This window comes from Solanum dulcamara, chromosome 8, assembly GCF_947179165.1.
Source record: "Solanum dulcamara chromosome 8, daSolDulc1.2, whole genome shotgun sequence".
Taxonomy (NCBI): Eukaryota; Viridiplantae; Streptophyta; class Magnoliopsida; order Solanales; family Solanaceae; genus Solanum; species Solanum dulcamara.
The window spans coordinates 48,692,592-48,713,701 of record NC_077244.1 but is presented as its reverse complement, the minus strand read 5'-3'; the positions used below and the strand labels follow the sequence as shown (position 1 = coordinate 48,713,701).

Sequence of the window (21,110 nt, the reverse complement as noted above, 5' to 3'; positions counted from 1 at the left end):
GCTTAGTCATTTAATACCCTTTTAATTGTTACAGTTTTGGATATCACCCTTGTTCTTGTACAATAGAACCATAGTACTCCACCTCCATTAATCAGACATTTTAGCCATCCTTAAAATAACATTAAACAACTTAGTCAACCACTCCAAACCTGCCTTGTCAGTACTTTTCCAAAAGTCCACCGAAATCTCATCGGGCCCGGTCGTTCTCCCCCTCCTCATCCTGCTAACAGCATGTCTAACCTCCTCAACCTTAAAATACCTGTAATACCCAAAGTCTTGAAGACTATGAGAGTACACCAAATCACCTAGTACAATTTCTCTGTCTCCTTTTTCATTTAGGAGTCTATGGAAGTAAGCTTGCCATCTTTGCTTGATAGAGGTTTCATCCACTAAGTCTTCACTTTCCTTGTCCTTGATGCACTTTACTAGATCCAGATCACGTGCTTTTCTCTCTCTTATTTTGGCGAGCCTATACAATTTCTTAGCCCCATATTTTTCTCCTAACTCGACATACAAGCATTCAAAAGCTGCGGTCTTAGCACTAGTGACTGTCTACTTCGCTTCCTTCTTTGCCTTCCTATAGATATCTTTAAGCCTATTCTTATCCTCCTTATCCACATACTCCAACCACTCTGTATAGGCAACCTTCTTTTCTTTCACTTTGCCTTGTACTTCTCCATTCCACAACCAATCTCTTTGATTACCACCAAAGATTCCTCTAGATACCCCAAGAACCTTGGTAGCTGCTTTTCTAATGCAATCAGTTGTCATGTCACACATATTTTTCACATCTCCCCTACTACTCCAGGTCCCTAAACTATTCAACTTCTCCACTATCTCCCAAGAAAAGGTGGGAGTTAAGACCCCCATCTAATCCTCGGTCGATCATAAAGGGTCTTCTTTCTCCTATCCCTCTTAATCTCCAAGTCCATCACCAAAAGCTTATGTTGGGTGTAATATTTTCACTCGGAATAACCTTACGATCCTTACAAAGGCCTCTATCATCCTTTTGGAAGAGTAAGTAGTCAATCTGGTTCCTAGCTACCATGATACTAAAGGTGACCAATTGATTATCTCTCTTTAAAATTATGAATTAGCAATAACCAACTTAAAAGCTTTGGCAAACTCCAAGAGAGAAACCCTGCCGCCATTCCTTTCCCCAAAACCAAAGCCTCCATGGACATCATCAAAACCATTAGAGGTTGTAACGATATAGCCATTGAAATCTCCACTAATGAAAATCTTTTCGGTACTAGGTATACCTGTCACTACTTCATCCAAATCCTCCCAAAAGTGCCTTTTGACTTCTTCATCTAGGCCCACATGGAGTGCATATGCACTAACAATGTTCATAATAAGCCTGCCTATAACTAGCTTAATAAATATCATCCTATCACTTATTCTCTTAACGTCTACCACACTCTCCCTAAGATCCGTATCGACTAGAATACCTACTCCATTCCTATCTCTTGAGCCTCCTAAGTACCATAATTTGAATCTGTCCATATTTTGAGCTTTGGAACCTACCCATCTAGTCTCCTGAACACAGACTATATTAATCTTTCTCCTCTTAATATTTTTCACTAGTTCTATGGACTTTCCTGTAAGAGACCCTATGTTCCATGATCCTACTCTCAACTTATAAAAAATCATCTCCCTCTTACCAATATTTCCCCTCTCCTTCACCCCCAATTGAGGATGTGACCCTAGTCCACCATCAGTAACCAAAGCCACTAAAATGATATGAACTACAAAGTGAATTTTTTTTTAATAACAAATAAATTAAGAGAATAAAAGCAATGAAAAGACAACATAGACTTCATGATATCCAACATGCCTCTACTAGTCTAGATGGGGGCATAAGACAAACTTCTAGCTCACCAAATATAAGAGAGTAAAGAGTCATTTGAATATAAGGAAAAGTAAACTTTCATATCCTCAAAACTTGAGGACTCACCACAAAGGGAAATGGTAATAAGCTCTTTCCACGAATGTGAGGATGAGCGTGAATGTTAGACCTTACATTATGATATAATGTAGGCAAAAATATGCGTTAGTACATGGAATTCAATGTGAGATGTATGCATGAACAATAAAAATAGTACATAATCAATATGAACATATGATGCATGACCAATATCTTAAAACATGAATAACACCTTGAAAACAATTAAACAGCACAATCATATGGTCAATGAATCAAAACATCATCACGAGAACTCATACCGTTTCATATACCTAGGTGTGGGATAGGACCTTTAACCAATATTTAAGACCATGAGAGCTATAACATTGAATTTGATGTAACTCCCACATCGAGAAGGGAGAGGCTAGTTTACCAAGTTAGACTCCGTGAGAACATCATAAAATCATGAGCTATACGTGGATCCACTAGCTAAGCCATATTGACATTATAAACCTATGCGGTCAATGTAGTTAGGGACTAAAGGTTTGCTACTAAGATTTTCTTCGGTATCTACTTTGGCTACCAGACCAAACCCTAACTAAAAGTCATCTCGGTGATTAGTCATTATCCTAATAGAAAGTCATAAATTATAGCCATTAATATCATTAGGAAAGAAAATAAAATATATATCAATCCTTATCATAAAATAATCATAAGAGTAGTTCATTAACATGATTGATTCATAAAAATCCATGAGTTGGTGAGAATATCCTTTTACCTGAATAACACGAGTGTGTGAGAATTACCCTTCACACTATAGATACTTTCTTAAAACATCATTCATAACCTTTCATGAGTCATTCATAAGCCTTGATAAACATTCATAAAACATTCATCGAAATCCTTTGAAATTCATGATCATAAATCCTTAAAAACATACTTGAAAATATCATATGGCATAGGTCACTGAAATTCAACCTGAAATCATGCAATGTAATGTTAATTATGCATAATTTGATCAATAATCATAATATAAGTCATAATTAAGAAGACCTAACGCAAATCTATGAAAACTAGGGCTTAAAAGAAGAATTCATAAAAGAGATTTTGAGAAAACCTTGGGACTCCATGGACGAATTCCCACATACCTTGATCACTTTGAAGCCCTAATTACAATGAATTGGATACTTTACCATAAATTCTCTTGTAATTTACTTGAGGAAGAAGAAGACCCTTGATAGAGAACTTTAGAGAGAGGATTTTATAATTTAGATGTTAGAGTAAGAATGAGAGAGTTAGGAGGGTTTAGTGTAGTTAATAGAATAAGATCTAACCCAAAAACCATCCAAATACATTCATGAATAAATAAAAAAAGACCTAAACACCCCTAACTTAAACTGAGTCAGGCTCCTGCACGAAAGGGCCACCACAGCTTGTGAAGCTCACCATAGGTCATGGTGATGATCGTGATCCTGAGGGATTGGATTGGGTTAGAGAGGTGGATCCCATGGAGGCCACCACGGTTCATGGTGCTAAACATGGGTCGTGGTCCTCACCCAACTTAGGGGTCTTGAAAGGTCAAGTTCAAGATGGCTTCACGGTTTGTTGATCCCTTTATAGATCCTTCCCCTTAATTCCCATATCTGTTGACTCCTGCACGAACCCTTTCAATGAGCTTTGAAGCTGAGTACATACCCTAAAGGGTCTCTTGGTAGGCATTTGATCCAACTTCCAGGGTCTTACAAATTAAATTGAATTTCACATAGAATTTGGGAGAAATCTTTAGGAATTCATGGATGAAAAGTATCCATGGATGAATACCCACATACCTTGATGAAGATCAAATATGAAATTTGAAAAAGAAGCTTGAACCTTAGAACCCTAGCTTGATGAAAAAAAAGAGTCCTTTGGGAGAGAATATTTAATTCCTTAGAAAGATTTTGAGAAAATAAATGGGAATGGTGATAATTTGAAGGTTTTAGGATTTTATAGGCTTAATATAATATCCCAAAAACATCTAGGTACATAGCTAAAATAATGGAAAAAGACCAAAACACCCTTCATTAAAGACTGTAGGACTAACCTATGAGTGGGGACCTATGGGCCATAAGGTCTGTGCTCCTAAAGTTGAGTTACTGGAAATTGTATTTTAGACCTATGACTTAGGTCTATGGTTCGGAGAAAGAGTTACAGGTCATAGGTATGGTCCGTATAATACCCCAACACTTAGCTAAAATTCCAAAACTCATGACCCAACCTACGAGTCCAATGTATGGGTCATCAATGCTTCTATAGGTAGTAAGGACCCCTCCTCCTAGAAACTTTTTTGAACCCTAAATCTCTAAGTTTCTGAACCTCACCTATGAGTCCTTCCTACTGATTGTATTGATCTGTATTAGAGTTGCCAGAGGACCAAATAGAAGGGATAAGAGTTAGGCTTGAACAAATTTAATTATGTTATGGGGAATGGTAAGACTTGTGCATAAAGGTCTAGTGGTGTATTTCCTTAAGAGTATGTTTTTTTCATGTTGAGTTCTTTATATTATGCAGTGTATATCAAACTGATGGATGATGACTACCAGTACATGTTGTTTGTACTGATACTAGTCTTGCTATGCCATTTGGTATAGCCTGGTTGCAGGATTAGTGATGTTTCTTAGGTGAAGACGAAGATGATTATCCAACAACTTCTACTCTTCCTTCCTTATGGTGGGAGTTGTGTCATTACTTTATTTATACTGTGTATCTTTAGAAACTCTTATACCTGTTAAGACTAGTATCCTAGGGGTGGTTAGTATGTTTTTGGTAACAAATCTTCGTGTTTTAAAAATCCAATTTTGGTGTATTTCTGACTTTTTAGGTTGCTATTTAATAACTGTTAAACTTTCGCATGTTATTTATATAAGGGTTATCCTATCTGGATATTAGAGTAGGTATCCGCACAACCAGATGGATTGGGTCGTGTAAGACCCCAGAAATGAAAAGTTGGAACCAAAGAAAAATCTTCAGAAATGTGGACTGGATTCAGGTTTAGAATTACTCTTTCATAGAGGTTTCACGACTCGTAGAGATGAGTCGTAGAGGGAATCTTTCACACTAACCCAGAATTACCCTCAGTAGAGGTTCTACGAATCAAAAGGATGAGTCATCATCCTGTTGATGAGTTGTAAGAATGACCCATTTAAAAAACTTCAGAGGCTATTAAACTTGTAGGATTTTTGACCTGCAAGATGAGTCAAGATAACGACTCATGATCATAATGATGTGCCATAATCATGGATTATATGTAGAGGTTCAAAAACTCTAAGTTTGTAAGTTTCAAAACCTGCAGGAAGAGTGCAAACGACAACTCGTAGTCAAAAACAAGATTTATAGATACGACTCGTACACAAACTTTAAAGACTAGATTTTCAGGTCTTTTCCAAAGCCTACAAGATGAGTCATCCTGACGATTCGTCATCCCACCTATGATTCGTAGGAACCAACTCGTATGGTCAAATTTTGGATTTAATGAACCTTGACACTATTTTGTCTAAGTTCAAGACAATATGTACCCAATCCTTTGAAATTCCCTCATTCTAAAATCACTCTTCAAAATTTCCTAAGGCAAGAACATAATTCTCTCAAGGATTCTTCTCCAAGCTACAAGCTGGGGTTTCAGATTCTCTTCAAAATTTCTTCTCAAATATAAGTGATTTCAATTAAGGTATTTTGGGATTGATCCATGGGTTCCTTTCCCCCATGGAGACCCAGAGTATTTTTAGAGTCTTATTCAATTTTCAATAGTTTATAAACCCTAGTTTTTTTTATGAATTGCATTGGGATGTTTCAATTTTATTTTAAATTATTATCAATGATGATTCTAAGCATGTTTCTACTTGAATTAAATAATTTTGAGCTGAATTATGAATGTCAAGGATAAAGCTATTTCCAAGTTATGATTATGAAGTTAAAGATGATTTTCATGGGTTGATTATGAGTTTAATGATTTTCAAGGAAAGTTCAATGATTCAAAATTATGATTTATGTTTTTTTATGAAAATGTTATGATGATGATCAAGTTATGATCAAAGCTAGTTATTATGGTTTGATAAGAATAATTCTCACACAATCATGTTTAAAGATGGTTATAAGAACAATTTCCACTGAATTTATGGATTTTTATGAATCGCTAAAGTTAATGATCTACCCTTGATATGTTTTATAAAGATGAATTGATAGACAATTACTATCTTTACCTATTATGTTATGATCATGTTATAATGAGTTTCGTTGAGATATTGACTAAGTACCGAGAGGACTTTTAGGTGGGGTTTGGTCTGGGTGGGGTTTGGTCTGATAACGCTATTAGTTATTCAAGGGAATATTAGTAGCAGCCTAAAGTTCTAAACTACGTTGATTGCATAGGATTACCTTCATGGCCTAGCTAGTGGATTCACATATAACATAGTTGAGTTGAGTTGACTTGAGTGCCATGACGGATTATACCTTGCCAAGATAGCCTCCCCCTTCTCGATATGGGTTACATCAGATTTCATGTTGTAGTTCACATGTCTTATGATGTCGGTTATAGGTCGTATCCCATAGAAGTTGAATGTTGAGTTATGAGATATACTATGAAGATTTATAATGCATTGACTATGAGCTTTCATATGTTTTCAAATACTTTTAAGCCTTATTCATGTTCATCATGTCGGTCATGCATCTCATGTCATATTGTTGATGTCCTCTTACTTGTTATTACATATCTCACATATTACCTTCTATGTACTAACACATATTTTGCCTCCATTGCCTCAAAATGTAAGAGTGGACATCTATCATCTAATTTGTGGCTAGAGTGCTTTTGATATAAAAGAGTTGTTGAGTCCTCATTCCATTGAGGACATGACTTGTCATTTTGATTGACTTCTTGACTTTTTTCATATTATTCAGGTGAGCTAGGAGCTTTTCCTAAGCCCCCTTCAAAGACTAAAGTAGAGGCATGTTTAGAAGATGTTGTGATGTAGTCCATCCAGACATTGATTGAGTACTTCTATCCCTTAGACCCATTCCCTAGATTTTTTAGATCCAATTATTTTACTATGTTTCTTTACCTTATGTATACAATGTATGCAAATATGGCTTGGATGCGATCCCTCGTAATCCCGATCGCAGTATCTTATCTTGGCCCTAGTTTGGCTCGTGACAAATTTGGTATCAGAGCACAAAATTTACAAAAATCCTAGGGAGTCTAACATGTTGCATTAAGTAGAGGCTTGTTTATTGGTGTGAAGCACACCACATCTATGAATAGGAGGGTACAAAACATATTAGGGAAATCTTACTACTTTTACAATCTATGTCAAATGATAGAGTGGTCTCTAAGTCTTTCCCTCAAATGTTTGTTCTTGGAGATTTTCATAAAATGCCTCCCCAAAGATACCTCGCTAGAAGGAATGTGGTTGAGGAGGAGCAATAAGCTCTGAACGATCCTTTGAATGAACAAGTCTCTAACGCCGAGTTTTGAGCTGCCTTTTAAGTAAATGCTCAAGAGGTTTCTCCTATGAACCCAAATATGGGTACAGTGGTGACAAGAGTTCGTGATTTCATGAGGATGAACCCTCCAACATTTTGGGGTTCCAAGGTGGAAGAGGATCCATAAGAATTCATTGATAGCATTCACAAGATTGTGGATATTATGGTGGTTAGCCCGGTTGAGAGGGCGAAGTTGGCTACGTATCAATTGAAGGGTGTTGCTTAAATTTGATTTGATCAATGAAAAAGTGAGAGGCCTAGAGAGGCAGATCCTGTGAATTTGAATGAGTTTTAAGGGGTGTCTCTTGATTGCTTTTTCCCATTGGAGTTGAGGGAGGGCAAGGTACAACAATTCATCAACCTTAAGCAAGGTGGAATGAGTGTGAGGGAGTATGTCCTCAAGTTTACCCAGTTGTCAAAATATGCTCCATTCATGGTGCCGACTAAAGAACTCATATGAGCAAGTTTGTGTTGGGTGTGTCGAATATGGTTTCTAAGAAATGTAAGATGATCATGTTGATTTGGGAAATGGATATATCTAGACTTATGACTTATGTGGAGAAAATAGAGAGTGAGAAGCTAAAGGTTTAAACTAGGGAGTCCAAGAGGCCAAGGACTGATGGTGGTGATTTCTCTCTTGCTAAGTCTAGAGGTGGTGGATGTCCTCATTTTCACAAAAGGTACTCCAGCCAAAAATCCTCAAATTCCACTACTCAATGGTTTTACAAGGATAGACTGTCCAACCCTAAGCCTCAAAGAGGTTTTCCTATTAATCAAGTGATCCTCGCATACAAGAAGTGTGGCAAGAATCACAAGGGTGAGTGTTTATTGGGATTGAGTATGTGCTACTAATATGCTAAGTCAGGTCATAATTCTAAAGATTGTAGGGTCAAAGATGGTCGTCCTCAATGCCAAGTTGATCAAGGTGCCCAAGTGAAACTAAAGGGTGGCCAATGCAACAATCAATTTTATGCTCTTCATGGTAGGTAAGAGGTGAAGGACAATCCCGATGTTGTTATCAGTAGGTAAAGGGTCTTTCACTATGATGTTGATGTCTTACTTTATTCGGGTGCAAATGTTTGTTTTGTTACCCCTTATGTGGTCATGAGATTTTATGTTAGCTTCGAAATGTTGTTACAACCTTTTTCCATATATACCTCCGTAGGTGAGTCGATTGTGGCTAAAAGAGTCTATAAAAGTTATCCAGTTTTGGTTTTCTATAAAGTTACTCTATGTGATCTAGTTGAGCTTGAGATAAATGATTTTGATTTTATCCTTGGTATAGATTGGCTATATGCATGTTATATTTCTATTGATTATAGACCCCGAGTGGTTAGGTTCCAATTTCCTAATGAGTTGATCGTAGAATTGAAGAGTAGTAATTCTGTGTTCAAAGGTCAATTTATTTTGTGCGTTAAAGTTCAGAAAATGATTTCCAAGGGCTTTATCTACCATCTTGTGAGGGTTAGGGATAAAAATTCCAAAGCCCCTACTCTAGAGTCGGTCCCTATTGCTAATGAGTTTTCAGATGTGTTTCCCGATGATCTACCCGATGTTCCTCCTAAAAAGAAAATTAAATTTGGTATAGATCTTCTTCCGAGTACTGAGCCTATTTCTATTCCTACTTACTGAATGGCTCCGATGGAATTAAAAGAGTTAAAGGATCAATTGAAAGATTTGTTAGATAAAGGTTTCATTAGACCAAGTATATCTCCATGGGGTGCTGCTCTCTTGTATGTTAGAAAGAAGGATGGTTCACTACATATGTGCATTGAGTACCGGCAATTGAAAAAAGTAACCATCAAGAATAAATACCCAATTCTGAGGATAAATGATTTGTTTGACCAATTTCAAGGGGCAAGCTATTTCTCTAAGATTGATACTCCCAAAATGGAATTTTGAACAAGGTATGGTCATTATGAGTTTTTAGTTTTGTCATTTGGTTTAACAAATGCCGCCGCAACAATCAGGGACTTGATGAATAGAGTGTTCAAACAATATTTGTACATGTTTATAATTTTGTTTATTGCTTACATATTGGTTAACTCTCAGAATGAGGAGGATCATGCTAATTACTTGAGGATTGTGTTCCAAACTCTAAGGGAAAAACTATTATTTGCCAAGTTCAACAAGTGTGATTTTTTTCTAAGGGAAGTAGCTTTTCTTAATTACATTGTGTCTGATGAAGGGATTATAGTTGATCCTATGAAAATCAAGGCAGTGGAATTGGCCTAGACTATTGTCCCCTTTGGATTTTAGAAGTTTCTTAGGCGTAGCCGGATACTATAGAAGGTTCGTGGAAGGTTTCTCATAGATCTTATCATGTTTGAATAAGTTAACTCAAAAGAAGGTGAAGTTTAAATGGTCGAAAGCTTGGAAGAAGAATTTCCAAGAGTTGAAAGATCGTTTCACTACCGCTCCTATTTTGACCTTGCTGGATGGGTCTGATGGTTTTGTTGTTTATTATGATTCTTCAAGGGTTGGTCTTGGTTGTGTATTTATGCAACATAGTAAAGTGATAGCCTATGCTTCTAGGCAACTTAAGGTGCATGAACTAAATTATTCAACCCATGATCTTGAACTAGTGGTGGCTATGTTTGCTTTGAAAATTTGTAGACACTATCTTTATGGTGTCCATGTGGATGTGTTCACCAACAATAAGAGTTTACAATATGTTTTTAAACAAAATGATTTGAACCTTCAGCAAAGGAGATGGCTTAAATTATTGAAAGACTATGATATGAGTGTATTGTACCACCTGGGCAAAGAAAATGTGGTTGCTGATGCACTAAGTAGATTGTCTATGAGTAGTGTTGTTGTACATGTTGAAGAAGTTAAGAAATAATTGGTTAAAGATGTTCATAGATTGGCACGTCTAGGTGTGTGGTTGGTTGATTCCAATGATTGAGGTATTCTTGGGCATAATGGTTCAGAATCATCTCTTGTGGCAAATAATAGGTCAAAATAAGACCATGATCTAGTGTTAGTCGATTTAAAGAAGTCGATTGCAGAAAAATCCTTATAGGCTTTCGCCCAATGGGGAGATGATGTGCTTCATTATCAAGGTCGATTATGTGTACCTACTGTTGGTGGGTTAAGAGAGTTGATATTGAATAAGGCCCATAGCTTTCAATATTCAATTCATCCAGGTTCCACCAAGATATATCGTGATTTGAGGGAAGTATATGGGTGGAATTGCATGAAGAAGGACATAGTGGAGTTTGTGGCTAAATGTACTAACTGTCAACAAATTAATGTTCAACATCAAAGACTAGGAGGTCTAGCCGAAGACATTAAAATTCCTACTTGAAAGTTGGAAAATGTGAATATGGAATTTATAACAGGTTTACCTTATACTAAGAAGCAACATGATTCCATTTGGGTTGTTGTGGATAGAATGACTAAGTCAGCTCATTTTCTATTCATAAAGACTTTTTATGATGCCGAAGACTATGCTAAGTTGTATGTTCATGAATTGGTAAGATTTCATGGTGTTCCCTTGTCCATTATATCGGATCAAGGTACTCAATTCACTTCACACTTTTGGAAGTTGTTTCAAAAGGGTCCTGGTACAAAGTATAAGTTGAGTACCACTTTCCATACTCAAACCTATGGTCATGCCGAAACAACGATCCAAACTTTAGAGGATATGTTGAGCATGAGTGATTGATTTTAAAGGAACTTGGGATGATTGTTTTCCATTGATCGAGTTTGCCTATAATAATAGTTATCACTCTAGGATCCAAATAGCTCCTTTTGAAGCTTTATATGCGAGAAAATATATGTCCTCGATGGGATGGTTTAAAGTAGGTGAGATAGTCTTGATTGGTCCAGATTTGGTAATAGATGTTATGGAAAAGATGAGACTCATAAGGGAGAGGCTGAAGACAGCTTAAAGTCATCAAAATTCTTATTCAGATGTTAGGAAAAGAGAGCTTGAATTTCAAATGGATGATTGTGTCTATCTGAAGGTTTCGCCCATGAAGAGTGTAATGCATTTTGGAAAGAAAGGGAAACTAAGTCCTAGATATGTAGGACCTTATAAAATATTGAGACGTATTGGTAAAGTGTCTTATAAATTGGAGTTGCCATTTTAATTAGCCATGGTTCACCCGGTGTTTTATGTATCTATGTTGAGGATGTTTGTGGGTGAACCAAATTCCATTATACCATTGGAAGATGTAAGAATTGACAAGAATTTAACTTATGAGCAGGTTACGGTTGAAATCTTAGACCGGAAAGCTAATAGGTTGAGAAACAAATAAGTTGTTTCTATCAAAGTATTATGGAGGAATCAACAAGTAGAAAGTGCTACGTGGGAAGCAAAGGCGGATATGATGAAATGATACCCGTACCTCTTTCCCTCTACTCAAGTCTAAAATAGTAAGTTGTTCTTATTCAAGTTAATTGAACTCTTACGTATTTGGTTTCTCCTATGTTATTTAGATGCATATATGTTCATGAAAGTTGATTCTAAGTCATTTTTTATGTTAAGTTTGAAATTTTCATGTTCTATGCATTTTATGATATCATCATGTTCATGTTGGATTGCTAGTCCTTCTTTCCATGTCTTTCCTATTAAAAATTAATCTCATTTGAGGAAGAATGTTCCCAAAGAGAAAATATTGTAAGACCCCAAAAGTCGAAAAGTTGGAATGAGAGAGAATCTTTAAAAATATCGACTAGATTCAATATTACGACTAACTCTACGACTCGTAGAGGTTTCTATGACTCATAGAGATGAGTAGTAGAGGGAGTTTTTCACACTAACCCAGAATCACCCTCAGGAGAGGTTCTACAACTCAATAGGATAAGTCGTCATCCTGTTGACGATTCATAAGAATGACCCATTTCAAAACTTTAAATGCTATTAAACTTGCAGGTTTTTAGACCTTCAAGACGAGTCAAGATGACGACTCGTGATCATAATGACGAGTCATAATCACGACTCATTTAAGAGGTTCAGACACTCCAAGTTTTCAGGTTTCAAGACCTGCCAGACGAGTCCAAATGATGACTCGTAGTTATGTAGATGAGTCATAGAAAAGACTCATAGGCTAACTTCAGGAATGAACTCATAGGGTCAAATTTCGAATTTAATGTAAGATAATTATATCATTTTCCGAGTTCAGTTCAACGAATCTAGACACTATTTTGGCTATGTTCAAGCCTATATCTACCCAATCCTTTGAAATTCCCTCATTCTAAAATCACTCTTCAAACTTTCCCAAGGCAAGAACATAATTATCTTAAGGATTTTTCTACAAGCTACAAGCTACAAGCTGGGGTTTCAGATTCTCTTCAAGGTATCTTCTCAAATCTAAGTGATTTGAATTAAGGTATTTTGGGATTGATTCATGGGTTTCATTCACCCATGGAGGCCCAAAGTTTTCTGAAAGTCTCATCAATTTTGAATAGTTTATAAACCCTAGTTTTTTTTTGTGAATTGCATTGGGTTGTATCAATTTTATTTTGAATTGTTATCAATGATTATTCTAAGCATGTTTCTACATGAATTTCATGATTTTCAGTTGAATTATGAATGCCCATGCATTAAGCTATTTTCCAAGTTATGATTATGAAGTTAAAGATAATTTTCATGAGTTGATTATGAGTTTAATGCTTTTCAAGGAAAGTTCTATGATTTAAAATTGAGATTTTTTATTTTTTATGATGAAGTAATGATGTTGATAAAATTATTATCAACTATAGTTATTATGGTGTGATAAGTACAATTCTCACACAATCATGTTTAAAGATTGTTATAAGAACAATTTCCACTAAATTTATGGATTCTTATGAGTTGCTAAAGTTAATGAGCTACTCTTGATATGTTTTATAAACATGAATTGATAGACAGTACTATCTTTACCTATTATGTTATGATCATGTTATAATGAGTTTCGTTGGGATATTGACTAAGCACCAAGAGGACTTCTAGGTGGGGGTTGATCTGATAATGCAGTTAATTACCCAAGAAAATCCTAGTAGAAACCTAAAGTCCCAAACTACATTGTCTACGTAGGATTGCCTTCATGGCCTAGCTAGTTGATCCACATATAACATAGTTGAGTTGAGTTGAGTATCATGATGGAGTATACCCTGGGAAGGTAGCCTGCCCATTCTCAATGTGGGGTACATCAAATTCCATGTTATAGCTCGCATGGTCTTAAGATATTGGTTAAAGGTCTTATCCCACACAAGTTGATTGTTGAGTTTTGATATTTACTATGAAGTTTTATGATGCATTGACAATAGGCTTTCATATGTTTTCAAATGCTTTTAAGCCTTATTCATTTTTATTATGTTGGTCATTCACCTCATGTCATATTGTTCAGGTCCTCTTACTTATTCACACATATCTCACATACTTAATACCTTCTTTGAACTAACACATATTTTGCCTACATTGTCTCCTTATGTTGGAACGGACGTCGATCATCCGATTCATGGCGAGAGTGCTTTAGATATCAAAGAATTGGTGAGTCTTCATTCCATCGAGGACATGACTTGTCGTTCTCATTGACTACTTGACTTTGTTCATATGATTTGGGTGAGCTAGGAGTGTGTCCTAAGGCCCCTTTAATAGATTAGAGTAGAGGCATGCTTAGAAGATGTTGTGATGTAGTCCATTCAAACATTGATTGAGTAGTTCTATACCTTAGAATCATTTCCTTGAGTTGTTACTTCCACTTATTTTACTATGTTTATTTCTCTTATGTATGCAATGTATGATAAGATGGCTTGGTTAGTATCCCTCGTAATCCTAATCATTGTGTCATGGCTTAGCCCTAGTTCTGATCATTACAGGTGTGAAACATATGAAATTTGCGTTAATCTATTCATATTAGTTACACATTTAATATTTATTTATATACTAATTGAATATAAACTATACATACAAAATATATTGATATGACTATGGTATGTAGTTTGTATTTTTATATTCACATTAATTATGCAGTTATATTTTTTGCGTACAAAATCTTTAGCAGTCAACTCTAGATATCAATTTGTAATAATATTGGTGTTTAGAAAATGAATAAAAGTTGATATCAATTAGTAAATTTAGTTTGATATGTATAAGAATTTTATTATGTGAAATATGTATGAAATTTGATATCCCAACAAACTTGCGGTCAGTTAGATTTTTTATTCATATTTAGAAAATGTATAAAAATTGATATCCATTAGTAAGTATAAGCATTTTACTGTTTATGAAATAGGAATGAAGTTTGATTCTCCAAAAAAATGTGAACTATCATACTTTTAATAAGTGCTTAGAAAGTGTATAAAAGTTGACATACATTAGTAAATTTACATAATGTGAATTTGCTCCTTTCATCTACTTTATTTATGAATTTCAATTATTTTAACGATCTGTCATCTAAATTGAAATCAATCTGTAATAAAAAATAGTTATTTAATATTGATATATAAACTGATTTCAATAGTATCAATTAAAGTTAATCCTAAAAAACAGTACATTACATACAATACATGACACTTGTGAATCAATATTTAACAAGATATATTCATTTCATTCAGTATAAAAATTATATACAAACTAGCAAATTTGACTTATTTTAATGATTTTAAAAATAATTATAAAATTTGAATATATAAGATGCTAATTGTAAATAATATAGTATTTTCAAATCGAAATTTATTGTCAATTTATGCATATTCATACAAAAAATCATTCGTCTAAAAACACATTACAAGAAAATACATATTTAAAAAACAAAACAGATTTTAGAAATAAAAATACTTTTTTTAAAAAAACTTTATTTTTGAATTAAAAAAACTAAAAAAACTATCAGTTTTTTAGTAGTAAATTTTTTCCCTGTAGAGTCCCAACTACCTAATGATTTATTTTTAAAAAAAGAATTAACAAATAAAAGAATAAAGGAAGAACCAAATAGGAGATTGATATTATTAATGATGAGATTGATAACAACAACAACAACAACAACCCAGTGAAATCCCACATCGTGGGGTCTGGGGAGGGTAGAGTGTACGCAGACCTGACTCCTACCAATGTAGGACGGCTGTTTCCGAAAGACCCTCGGCTCAATAAAAGATAATGTTAATAAATTGATTAAAAAATATTTTGATTAATTTTCCATTTTTTATTTTTAATTAATTTATTATTTGTTAGATATTGTTAGAAATCTAATGTTATATATTGGAAACTAGAAAGTCCAATTAGGACTAGTAATATTCACTCTTAAGTACTTCACTTATTAAATTCTCTTTTTATTTCATCATGGTTCCCACAAACCTAGTTGTGAAGTTTAGCTACTCATGATCGCAAGAAAGATATCACGATTTTTTTGTAGAATTCATGCAATAATAAATTTTGATAATTAAATAATTAATCTTGAAACAATGGAAGAACAACGAATCAAAGAAAGTAATAGTTGTTTATCACGTTCAATGCTTGAAAAGTCGTTCACGAAGTCAAATGTGTTCAATGTGCATAAAAAAACTCCTCAACTCTGTAAACATTGTGTAACATAATAATAAACCCTACATGGACTATTTATAGAAAATAAACAAAATCCTAAACAAACTAGTAAAACTAGGTCAACACTGGTCCATGATAAACTTCACGATCCGTAGTGAGGTTCACAGGCCACACAAGTAACCATGAACTTTGACTTAGTCTCATAGAGTTCTGATCATATTCCCTCCACAGGCATCTTCATAATTCATGAAGAGCTTCATGGCCCGTGGAGGGTGTCGTATAAATCCCATTCAAGCTTTCCTTGTGTTTCCTTTCATAGAGGAGTTCACGATCCATGAATACTTGCACGACCCGTATATTGTCCCATCTCAATTTCCTTGGCTTTGTTTCCTTGGTCATCTCAACAGTCTTTTTATGATCAAGTTCACGGTCTGTCAAAGCTTTCATGGCCTGTATAGGATCTCGTGGTAATCTGCTTGGACAAATATTGAATCTCACTGTAATGACCTTGAGGGTCATTTTCAAAAATTCTTGAGAAAGTACCATTTTACCCTTTTTAGTCTCCCAAGGTGTTATTTGACTTGTTTGTGCAATTGGTTTTGATAAATTCTTTATAGGTTGTGATTTGTGCAAGTTGTTGAGTTTTGCAGGTTTAAGTTCCTCAAAAGTGGTTTTCGTTACCAATTAAAGCTACGAGTATAGGAACTAAATTCCTTTAGTTTCATTAGCTTTGAAATATGAAAATTAGTCTAAGAGTGTCTTTGTTTTTAAATTTGGAGTAGTTTCGTGAAATTGAGGTACTAAGTTGGAAAGTTTGGTTTTAAATAAGTTATGTTTGACCTTGATAAATAATTTGAGTTCGGAGACTCGGATTGGATTTCTCATGATTCCATTGGTTTCAGTGGGTGATTTTAGTCCTAAGAGCGGCTCATTATATTTTTTGGAGGTCCCGAGCTCATTTTGGTCTTTTTGAGTTTCTAAGTTAGTTTAGTTGGGACTTATCAAGTTTTAGGTCAAGAAGACCTCAAATTCAACTTATGATGGTTCCATTGAGTCCTGAACATTAAATTTAGTAGGAGTGCAGATATGGTTTGTGTGTACGGGACTCCGAATGAATCCCGAGGGGCATTTCGATGACTTTGAGAGTTGGTGAAAAGTTGGTCTGCGTTAGGGTGCCTTCGCAATCGCGATAGGCTGTCGCTTTCGCAATATTCTGCTTTAGCGTAGGCCTTCGCTTTCACAAAGTGGAGGATAATTGCAGGGGTTGCTTTCATGAACCAGTGTGGCTTTTACAATCATCGCTATAGAGACCGGGGTTTACAATCACAACACCTGAGAGTCCAAAATCAGGATTTTGGATCATTTCTTCCATTTTTGACTTTTGGAAGCTCAAGGAAGGCAATTGGAATGAGAATTTTTGGGAAAACATTGGGTAATTTATTTTCTAACTAAAATCCTTCATTTCCATTTGGTATATCATGATCTTAACTTCTAATTTCTCGATTTTGAACCCCAAATCCCTTGAATTTTCTTAAAATTGAAGTGTTAGGTTTGAACTCAATTATTGGTCAATTTTTATGGGGTTTTTCAACCACAAACTCCCCTTAATGTATAGAACGTGTTTTTGAAATAAAATTCCAGTTGCGGCTATTTTAAAATCAATCGATTTTTGGATCATTTTACGCTCGATTTTGAATCCTTAAAATATAGATGTCTGTGGACTCCTCATGACGTGTATATTTCATTCATGATAGTGGGTTAGTATTTTGGGAGTTGAATTTAAGGTTTGTTCCTCCGATAGAGGTGTTCGAGTACAGTTTTAGCAATTGAGATAGGCTTGGTTATTCTTCTTGAGACTGGGATGGGGTAATTAGTCAATCTTATGTTATACACTATGAAATGGGGTTGTAGCGTAGATTTGGACTATTAAATTAATTGCGATGCCCATGTAGGGGGCCTATTTGTGTTGTATAGCCCGTATAGGGGCCTTTTTTGCTATCTTATCTGGTTTTAGCATGTGTAATCCCTGATTCATCTGTGATGGAGGTGCAAGAGGACTACTTGACTTGAATTGCCTGCCTGAGGGGTTGAGTTGATAGTTTGAGTATAATTGGGTATTAATTTGTATTCGAAAGAGGGTACATTTGTGTTAGTGAAATTCCTTCCTATTGTTATCTATTGAGGGTGAATATCATGCTTAAGTTGAGTTTGGAGAACTTGAACCTTGTTTCACATGTTGAGTAGAATATTACCTTTATTCCATATATATTATGATGCATGTATCCTCATTCATTTATAACAATGATATTGGGAAGTTGAGAATTGTGACAGTCTTTTTGAGAATAAAATGTGGCACCTTTATGATCCTTGATCACAAGCTAGTTTGAAAGTTGATGATATTTCCAGATTGTGATTCAGTATATGGACTATGAGTGTCCCATGAGTCCTTGTTCGGAAGCATTAACCTGACAGGTGTATACAAAAGGTTGTGCGACAGCCTTGATTCTATCATACCACCATATCATTGCATCATCATATTATATTGCATTGATATATGTGATACTTGACTTATCTGATAAACTGTGATATCAAACTGTACTTATGTGTTTACTTTAATCGCGTCGTTCTATATAAATTGGAGGCACCTAAGCCAGAGTGGGAATTTTTTCTATGAAGGTGAAAGCATTCTTTAGTTTACTTTATAAGTTTGATTAAACCCTTATACTCAGTCAGTTAAACCTAATATGTACATGTTGATTATACTCATCCCTATATTTGTGTCATCTTTGATGCAGATTCTAGCCAGGGCATTCCGCGTGGCATCTGATTCTTTAGTGGACTTATAGCTCTAGATTAGTGGTGAGATCTCATGATCCATATTGTCACTAGTCTATCCTTATTTTCTTTTTCTTAGTACCTTCCAAGAGAATTATGTGTATTTTAGATTCAAATATTGTATGAGAAGCTTTTTATACTTATGATATCAGATTTTGAGATTATTTCTTCATTGTATTTCCTTTCGTTAAATTGTGGCCTGACCTCTCTTGGGAGTATTGTATGGATTCTACTTTTAAGGTTACACATCAGGATTGGGTTCGAGATGTGTGTCATCATGACCTCAATTTTTGGATCATGATAAATTGGTATCAGATTGCTAGGTTACCAGTCTCATAAGTTAAAGAGCAGGGTGTCTAGTAGAATCTTATGGATCAATACGTAGACGTCCATACTTATCTTTGAGAGGCTACAAGATACTTTTTAGGAGAAATTCTTTCATATCAAGTGTTGTATACCTCTAATATATTCCTTCTACGCAGATGGTAAGGATAAGAGCTTGAGTCACCGAGGGTGAGCCTGCACCTGCTGCCCGAGTTCTAGTTTGCAGGCGAGGTAGAGGATGTGGTAGAGTCAGGAGTTGAGGTTGAGCAAGGGGAAACATATTCTCATGGATGAGCTAGAGAGACATTACCTAAGCCCAAGTATGAGCATGAGGATGATTATGAGTAGACGAATGAGGAGCAGAGGCCAGCCTAGTCTCTTACAGTTCTTGATAGTGCTTCGATGCTTTAGGAGTTTTTGGTTAGATTGTTGGCTAGATTGGATTGCGCTCCTTATCCTGGTGTTCTTCTAGGTACTTCAGGCTATTCGATAGCAGTTGGGGCTACACCGCCAGTTCAGGGGCATAGTGTTGGGTTTTAGACTCTAGGTTTTTCTTCAGTGCCTTCTATTGTACCTCTGAGAGTTGTAGTTCTGCCAGTTTCTGCTAGTGTTTCCATGTCAGTAGCTGAGCAGAAGATCTTTGAGAGGTTTGTTTGATTGGAACCTCCCATAATTGATGGTATGGCCAAAGAGAAAGCCTATGACTTTTTGATTGAGTGCAAGACAGTTGTTCAACCTTGGTATTCTAGAGGCCCTTGGAGTAGCTTACACTTCTTATTAGTTTACAAGGGTAGACAAAGAGTGGTGGAGATCGGTTATTGCTCGTAGGCCTACTGGTTCCCCTATGATGAGTTGGGCGCAATTTATAGAGGTGTTCCTGGAGAAGTTTATACCTTATAGCCTCCGTGATCAATGCAGGGATGAGTTTGACAAATTTGAGCAGGGCTCCCTATCAGTATAAAAGTACGAAGCTCACTTCCATGAGTTGTCTCATTATGCCGTGTTTAGTATTCCCACCGAGTTTGAGCGGATTTGCAAGCTGGTGAAGGGATGCACTGGTTATGTTTAGGAATCTACAACCTTTCTTGTGCTATCTAGTGGTACCTTTAAGTGTATTATTAACCACGCTAGGATGAAAGAGAGATTCTGATATGCTAGATAGGGCGAGGCCAAGCGGCTATGTCGATAGGTTTTGGTTGTCATTCCTCCAGAGGTAGAGAGTATTCTATTCCAGGCACCCATGGTTATCATGGTAGACTAGTCCAAGCAGCTATTTAAGGCATAATTGGTACATATGGATCTAGATTGAGTTTGACTAGTTATACTTGTTCTTCGGGCCCCAGTTGACGTGTTGATACTTATGGTTATCCTCCAAGGAGTTTAAGTCCTCGAGGATGTTAGGGGTGTGATGAGTTTGGGCATATGGCCTAAGATTTCTTGAGACATGCTCGTTCTACTTGATGGCACGGGACACCAGCTATTCATTCTACTCTCACTCTAGCTATTTGAGGTGCTTTATAGAGTACTAGATGTGGCACTAAGGTGGATCTAGAGGTAGACCTCATGGTGGTTCGCAGGCTAGAGGTGACTGTCAGCTATGCTATACCGGGTAGATATGAGGTAAAGGACTATGGTGTAGTTATTACAAGTATTGTTCCAATTTGCCATCAACTTGTTTCAATGTTGTTATATCTAGGGTCTACATATTCTTATATCTTGACCTATTTTGATGTGGGTAATGATTATGTGTATCAACCTTTTGCTGTGCCTATTACTGTTCTACCCAATTGTCATGTCTTTAGTGGTGGATCGGGTATATTGAGGGTGATTGATAATATTTTCGAATAGAGAGACCCGTGCAAACTTGATTTTGTTAGACATGCTTGATTTCGATGTGATATTGAGTATGGACAAGTTATCTCCCTATCATGCTATATTGGATTTCTTGGCAAAGACTGTGACTTTAGCATATCCTAGTTTTCCTAGATTGGTGTGGAAGGGTAATATGAGTTTATATCATAAGGGGGTGATATCTTATATTCATGCTCGTCGTTTTTT

General features: G+C 35.8%; 1 protein-coding gene across 1 annotated transcript; it reads right to left on the bottom strand.

Annotated features, from left to right (window-relative positions):
• Positions 1-1,086: 1,086 nt before the first annotated feature.
• Positions 1,087-1,506, bottom strand: LOC129899922 (uncharacterized). Its single transcript, XM_055974918.1, has one exon. The coding sequence runs from the start codon at positions 1,504-1,506 to the stop codon at positions 1,087-1,089; it is 420 nt and encodes a 139-aa protein (XP_055830893.1).
• Positions 1,507-21,110: the final 19,604 nt, after the last annotated feature.